Source organism: Protobothrops mucrosquamatus, unplaced genomic scaffold (genome assembly GCF_001527695.2).
Source record: "Protobothrops mucrosquamatus isolate PMUCROS unplaced genomic scaffold, P.Mucros_1.0 scaffold8856, whole genome shotgun sequence".
Classification (NCBI taxonomy): domain Eukaryota; kingdom Metazoa; phylum Chordata; class Lepidosauria; order Squamata; family Viperidae; genus Protobothrops; species Protobothrops mucrosquamatus.
This window is the reverse complement of record NW_015394649.1, coordinates 7,466-15,703: the sequence shown is the minus strand read 5'-3', so window position 1 is coordinate 15,703 and position 8,238 is coordinate 7,466. Positions and strand designations below refer to the sequence as shown.

Here is an 8,238-nt window from a genome sequence, read left to right as displayed (position 1 = left end):
GGTCTCTCCAGTAGTCAGTAAGCCTTCCTGGTGTACTAACTTAAATGTATCTTTATCATTGTCTTTCAGATATTCTTCCAAAGCCATTTTTTCTTCTTCAACCCTCTGATGTACTTGCAACATTTCACGCTCACCTGTTTGCCTTGGTAGATAGGTGTCAATATCACTGTGAGGATGAAGGGCACACTTCATTGTCATTATTTTTCTGGTCTTCTTGTCCATTGCTTTTAGTTCTGCTTGAGTCAAGTCCACTATTCCAGCTGTGTATCTAATGGCTGGAATTGCCTTGATGGCTGGAATTGCCTTGATTGTCTTGATGGCATTTCCTCCGTTGAGTTTGGACTTTAAGATCTTCTTCACTCTCTTGATGTGTTACCTCTAAACTTTTTCTTGACTTCAGTGTGCTTGATGTTGTCAGCTTGAAGGATACCCAGGTATTTGTAATAATCATCTTCATCCAGACTCTTAATGTTATTTTCATGAGGCATCTTGATTCCTTCACTTTTCACTATTTTTCCTTGTTTGATAGTGAGTGTGGCACTGTAATATCTTGGCTATGTATATGGACAGTGTTGAGCAGCCATTTTATTTCAGATGGTGTTTTTCCATACAGTCTCAGGAGGTGGGATAGTCTGGCAGATGTTTTTGATGTTTGATAGCTCCAGCCGGAGTTATTCAGTGCAATGACAAAGAGTAGTATTGATAGTGAATCTCCTTGAAATATTCCTCTCTTGATATTAACCTTTTCCAGTCTCTCACCATTGACCTGCAACTGTGTCTTCTATTGTGCCATCAGTTTTTGCACTAAATTTCTGATGTTTCTACTGACTCTTGTTATTTCTAGGCATTTGATTATCCAGTCATGTGGCAGAAAATCATATGCCTTTTTGTAGTCAATCCATGTTACATTCAGATTGATCTTCCTTCTCTTGCAGTTTTCCAAAATAATTTTACCAATTAGGAGTTGATGTTTTGTTCTTCTGCTATTGGGGTGTTTCCTTTCTACTCAGGTGGAAAGAGATTGTTTTCAATTAGATGCTGTTGGACTGCATCAGCTACCATACCAATTAGCAATTTGAAAGTTGTTGGTAAGCAAGTAATTGGTCTGTAGTTACCTGGTGCTGCCCCTTTTGCTGGATCTTTCATTATCAGGTAGGTTTTCCCAGATGTTAGCCACTCTCCAATTTCACCTCTTTGTAGTATGTTGTTAAATTGCTTGGCAACAAGTGGGTATAGACCAGTTAGATCAGGGTTCTTCAAACTTGGCCCTTTTATGACTTGTGGACTTCAACTCCCAGAATTCCTCAGCCAGGCATGCTGGCTGAGGAGTTCTGGAAGTTGAAGTCCACAAGTCATAAAAGGGCCAAGTTTGAAGAACCCTGAGTTAGATGTTTCAACCCAAAACCATGCAGTTCATCTTCACCTGGTGCTGACCAATTCTTGATCTTCCTTGTTCTTTTCTCTACCATTTCTGCTGTTATTACTAGTTCTTTCATTTCAACTTCTTCTTTACTTTTATCCACCTCTTTTAACCAAGCTGTGTTCTTGTATCTCTTTGGGTTATCCCATATCTGCGCCCAGAACTGCACTCTTTCTTCCTTGTCAGGTACTGACTGATTCACTGCAGTTTCTCCATTGATGGATTAGTAGAAACATTTTTGATTGGATTGAAATTGGAGGTTCTGCCTATAATTTGCAATTAAAGCTTCATATCTGTTGATCCGCTTGGCTATAGTTGTTATTTGCTGCTTTATTATTTCCTTGATCTTCCTTGTTTTAAGTGGCATTTCTTGATTAGGTGTTCTTCGGTCTTCTTGTTCTTCAGCTTCTTTTCGTTCATCTGTTCTAGCTTGCTTGCATCTGATTTCAACTTGCTGATCTTATTTTTCAGTCCAATCTTCCATTTTTGTGGTGCACTGCTCTGGTTTTTTTCTTCTTTGTTGATTTTGCATCCCAGATATTCAGGTATAATTGCAGCTGTGCTGTACATTAGTTGGTTTGTTTCTTGGACTTGATCTGTATAACAGATGATTATTTCTTTGTTTTCAATCACTGTGTATTTGTGATAGGTAAACACATTTTCTTCCTTTAGTTCTGCAGCTGCTGGCCCTGGTTGCTCAGCCAACAGTCCTGAGTCCTGTAGCCCATTTTTCACCAGATATCCAGGAACTCCAACATCTAGCTCGGACCTTGTTAACCCAGGGGACATCCGAGCCAGTATGGCTTTCTGTAATTTACATCTCACCATATATTTTATGGGAGAGACATTCTTTGACTCCTCTGATGAGACATATCCATATGGTTGAATCTTTGGAATAGCTCTCATCTTCCTCAGAGCACACAAGCCCCACAATCACATAAAGGTAGTGCCTTACTGGGGGGCTATTATTATTATTATTATTATTATTATTATTATTATTATTATTATTATTATTATTATTATTATTATTATTGCTGCTGCTGCTGCTGCTGCTGTTGTTGTTATATTGTTGGGTTTCTTGGCTAACAGAGGCATGTATAGGAGGAATCGAAAACTTATGACCACTCAGTCAAAACCCTGATGTTTCTTTTTTACACGTACAACACATTTTTTAAAAGACACAGGATTTCACCACATAGTTGCATCCATTCTCTTGACATTTTTGACAGCTTCCCAGTCACTGAAGCCCCTGTTTATTAATAATGACTGTTCATTAGATTGCCTCACCTGTTTACCGAAAGTAACATGTTCACCAAAAGTGAATGGTTTTCCATTCATTCAGAATGTATAATTCCAATTTTTGTTTATGGTGTATGACAATATGTCATTTCAAATGTAGTCAACCACACTCAGATGGAGGAGGTCGTAGCATGGCATAACAAATATTAGGCTAATGTGCAGTTAATCCAGGTTTAAGTCTGTTATATGAACTCTGGCGTATGAAATGAAAGATGGAACTATTGTTGCTTTATACTGAAGCAATGGAAATAAGTTTCAGTATCGAAAAACAAACAGAACAAAAAGAGCTCTTTATCCAAAGCAATCTTGCTTCTCCTCCACAGACAGATGGAGGGTACAGGGGACCAAAAGAATAAGGCCATGGGCTCTCTGCAGTCCTTTCCCCTCCTTATTTCAGTCATAATTTATTTTTTTCCAATACAGAAAGAGAACCGAGCATACCTTTTCCAGTGATAAAAGCTTCCAAGAACTCATCCCAGGTTTCGTGGTCAGAAATCAATTTGATGCCTTTGGAAAAATGGAAGTAAGATACAGCTGTGTCCTTTGGATTCCGAAACAAAGCCAGTATCTTTAAAGCAAAATGATATATTGACATGTAAATGTAAAATCTAGGAGAGCAGAGCCAGGAACCTAAAACAATTCCCATTTTTTAAAAAAATACAGTATAAAAATTCAAATGTAGCTGCCCCAGAGTCACCTTGTAGGGGAGATGAGTGGTTTAGAAAACAAACAAACAAATATGGAAATGAATTGAATAGGGATTAAAGGTAAGATCAATAAATTAGGAGAACAATAAATTTTTAAAAGAGTTTTTCCAAGACCATTTTCCAAGATCTTAAATAAAGTATTGTAAGCAGCAAACTAAGAATATTTGACCTGAAATTTTTAACTATGGCTCAGTTTGAATACTTAAGTGAAGATTTTATTTATTTCTTTTATTTATTAAAATTATTTGCCAGTTATCTGATGTTGAAGCAAATCTGGGTGGTGATAACACTGATATGATGTGATGAATTTGCCTGATACTAACAGAACACTAAATAATGATATCAAGTTCCAACAAGACTTATATTTTGGACTTCAATGATGCACCTTTCTTGCTTGCTTGAAAACCAGAAAAAGAAAGCTTTCAATTTTTAGTCTGAATAAATTCTCATAGTTAAGATCCAGGCCTGCTCAGGTCATGAAAAGTTGATATGATTCTGGGATTGTTGTCCTATTTTGTCAAATACATTTATTGTGTAAATGTATTTGACAACACCTTATTGATATATAAAATCATAATTGAGAAAACTGAAGTACTTACTTTTGCCTTTTTTTCAAAAATAGACTTGGGCAACATCTGAGGACCGAGGTGTGTTTTTATAATTCTTCTGAAAGGCAGTTTTTCCATCCTCTTTAACAATATTAAAATCATAGGAAAGTCAACATCATTCATGCAAAGGAAATCATACACAAATATAAATTAGGGATATCAAAGTTCATCCCTAAAAAAACTGAGTGCCACTGATCTTTGTCATCATAATTGCTGTGGTGGAATCTCCAGTTACACTGGAAGGAAGTGTCAAGAGGGGTCTGATTTTGGAGTTTTTTTGCTACAGGAAGCAGCACAGGTCTAACCTTCCCCCAAATCCTTGAAGCTATTCCCCAAGGGAAAGCATTCAGTCTAGTGAGTTTTCTTTAAGTTATCTGACTTTTATTTATTTTTTTCTACAATAGTCTCTGAAAGAGGGCAGGGGCTGAACTAAGAATTCATGATAAAATACAAAGCTACAGAAAATATTTTAAAATGATGACAAACTAAAAACTCTGACTGAATCTTCAATTCAAGTCCTAATTTTTGACTTGTTTGTCTTCATACCTCTTATATATAGTCTCTGAAGTGGTGGTATGTATTTATCACTGATGCGAGGTAGCATGTTATCAAAAATCAAAGATGAAATTTCACTCCTTATTCCAATGGAAATTACACTAAATAAGGTTGATTAAGCTTTGGGATATAATTAATTCATCTAAAAAAAAACCCAGCTAAGCTAAAAATGTTATCTCTGCTGACTTGGGTCTTGATGTTCAGACGGTGACTCCTTTGTGACCTCTGATGTTGATGTGTTCCCATCAACACATACACATTGAAATAAGTGCAGGTCCCACTTCCAAAAAGGGTGCCTGTATTTTTCATAGATTAATGTTATGATATTTAAGGGCAGAGCTCAGACTAGCAAAATATGCTCCAATGATCTACATTTTTTGCAGTGAGCTGATTAAACTGATCACACAGCCTCACACATAAATCCATGTTCCTCTCCTGCACCTGTCTCACTTTTTTTTTCTAAAGAGTGAATTTCACTTTATTAAAACAAAGCTGCTCTGTCCTACATCAGCTTTCAAATCTTTCATTTCACTTTCCTGCCACTTGATAGAAGCTACTGAGTATTTGTCAACTTATAACCTCAAATTCTGAGCGCCAAAAATTGAGGCCTTTGAACTATGGTGCTGGAGAAGACTCCTGTGAGTCCCCTGGACTGCAAGGCATTCAAACTGGTCAGTCTTACAAGAGATCAACCTCGACTTCTCTTTAGAAGGCCAGATCCTGAAGTTGAAACTCAAGTATTTTGGCCACCTAATGAGAAGGAAGGACTCACTGGAGAAGAGCCTAATGCTGGGAAAGATTGAGGGCAATAGAAGAAGGGGACGACAGAGAACGAGGTGGTTGGATGGAGTCACTGAAGCAGTAAGTGTGAGCTTAAATGGGCTCCAGAAGATGGTAGAGGACAGGAAGGCCTGGATGAATATTTTCCATGGGGTCACAATGGGTCGGACATGACTTTGCAACTAAAAACAACAACAACAAACCTCAAATTTTCCTGGATCTCCAAATTCAAGAAATGAAATTAGTGATAATTCTTGCAGTGTTGGCTGCCATTGTTTCTGTTTGTCTTCATCATATTTTCTAGAGGCAACTTCCAGCTGTGTTAAGATCTGCTTAACCCAGTTTGTACCTGAAGAAATGCAGAAATGTTATCACTTAATATATAAAAAGACATATCCTGACCATAGATCATTTCAATCATATCAGAATTGAAACTATAAATATAGAATGAGAAAATGCAGGAATAAACATTGACTGGATATGAAACTTGAAAAAGAATGAGAGGAAGGTGCAGCTCTGTTGTCTGTTGCATGCACAGTAATTTTAGGTATATAGACTTGTTGAGTAAGAATTTAGTATTGAATAAGTAACTAGATATTAAGCATTGTAACTAAAATGGCAATAATCAACTGTCTTCTTAAAATAATAATATAGAAACATAGAAAACTATCTGATAGAGCTGTATTATAATCTACATTGCATGAAATAGTCACAATCTCAGAATCAAATTCCTTGCAAACTTGAATAGATAAATCTATCCTGTTTGACTAGATATGTGCTTTATGAAATTCTTTTGGGGTATGTCCACAGAATATAAATTTTTTCAACACACTAGTGTTTACCTCCAAAGAACCTGATAAAGTCATTTTTCAATACTACATAAATAGTAAGAATTTTACCAACTTTTTAACGCATTTTCACACATTACATGGATTGATTTGGAAAATATGTAATTGACATTTTCAGAATTACAGTATTGAAGGTATTCATATAATTGGTTATTTTAAGCAGAGATGCCAATGTCATTTTATGACTCTGTATTTCTTGAAATACACAGAAGATCAAGACTGTCATCTTAGGCATAGTAATCACTGAGGAATTTCATTAAGACAAATTATTAAATGCATCACAATAAAATGTCTTGCGCTTTGGAATCTACAAGTTTTTTTTTATTTAAGAGTTATAAATTCTACAGAAACTATTAAACATGCATACATATGTGCAAAAGCATTCCTTGCAAAACTGTAATGTTTACCTGATTTGGGGTATGCCACTAGTATGATATCATCTTCCCGAGCTCTAAAAGTATTAATCCTTTTCAAGGTTTCTAGGCAAGAGGTCATCGTAGGATATAACACCCCATCATACATAAATGTCCGCTCCAAAGGAGCCGTCTTTTCATTTTCTTCCAACTTTTCATCCAGAACTTTGCTTAGCTGTTGTTCAGCCATGATCGTGCTGTTCTAAGAACACAGATGGGTAGCCTGGAGATTTAGTTGGTTATGTACTGTAAGTGAAACTAATACACTTATAGAGAAAACATCTGACACATGACAAAGACCACACTCAAACAACAGAACCTGTTACTAATTAATTGTCATGAAGGAAGTTTGAACAAAGTTCATTTAACCCTTCAATTTTCCAATGAAGTTGTGGCCAATTTGGATTGAATAGATAACATGTTAGAGAAAAGGGTATTCTTAAGGGAATAATTTTCTCTGGAAATGGGGTTAAAGTTCCTGAGTTCATGAAATACTTGCTGGACAGCAAGTTAAAAATCTTAGAGCAACACGTTCTCAGAGCAAAGGAGGTGGCAGTAATTACTTATTGCAAAGCTAGGATACAGGTAAGCTGTGTAAGCTCACAGCACACATATAAACCGCAAGTAATAGCTCATAGGTCATAAATCATAGTTATAATTATTAATAATCATTATATAATAATATCATTAATCATAATAATCATTAATACATATGTGAAATATGAAATGTCTCATTTTTGGCATTCTATAGATTTCTTAGGCATTCTATAGAATGCCTGATTTCACACATTGACCATAACATATACTTGTATATAAGACTTGTATTTTTTTTCCCCCACCTCTCCTATCTGATCTGGAAAAATGAGCATGGTCCAGGGACTGTTAACTAGAAAGCATTGGCTGATGGAGCCACAGTAAGCCTAGAGGGAGAAGTCTTTTTTTTTCCTGTGGCACCTTTTATAAAGCCTTGAAAACTTGGATTTATGCCCAGTTGTGGGGCCCTGGTCATGGGTTAAAGCCCACCTCTTGGTTGTATGGAAGGTTTGTTCTATTACAGTGGTTCTCAACCTGTGGGTCGGGACCCCATTTGGGGTCGATCGACCATTTCATGGGGGTCGCCAAGCAAGGCTGTCTGCCATTTTTTTTGTCCGCCATTTTTCCCCCTTTTCCGGCGGGTGCCTTACCTCCCTTGGGCTGGGCCAGCTGGTGGTCGGCCTGCTCCGTCTCTGTCGCTTGCCAGCTACGCCTCGGCCGGCGCAGGGGGCGGAACCATGCATGCGCGGCGCTCCCGGGCAGGGAAAGTCCTCGACTTACGACCGGTTGGGTAGTCCTCGACTTACGACCGGTTTAGTCCTCAACTTACGACCGGTTTAGTCCTCGACTTACGACCGGTTGGGGTCGCGGCATTAAAAAGGTTGAGAACCACTGTTCTATTATGGCTGGCGACTATGTGTTTTTATTTTTGTTTCTTACAATGCATATGTTGTAAATTTTATTTGTTTTATTATAAATTGCCTAGAAACGCATAAAAGTGAGATGGGTGGGTATATAAATTGAATAAATAAATAACACAAGTGTACAAGCCGGGGGGGGGGGGGAATGATTCAA

The 8,238-nt window shown here is 37.3% G+C and overlaps 1 protein-coding gene across 1 annotated transcript; it reads right to left on the bottom strand.

Annotated features, from left to right (window-relative positions):
• Nucleotides 1-3,160: 3,160 nt before the first annotated feature.
• LOC107300862 (sulfotransferase 6B1-like) lies at nucleotides 3,161-6,820 on the bottom strand (the record flags this gene model as incomplete). The annotated part of the gene is made up of 4 exons (XM_015830150.1): nucleotides 6,625-6,820; nucleotides 5,573-5,718; nucleotides 4,026-4,115; nucleotides 3,161-3,287 (listed from the first exon to the last, which is right to left on the bottom strand). Coding segments are annotated over exons 1-4 (559 nt in total), but the record flags the coding sequence as incomplete, so codon positions are not given.
• Between the last annotated feature and the right edge of the window lie 1,418 nt (nucleotides 6,821-8,238).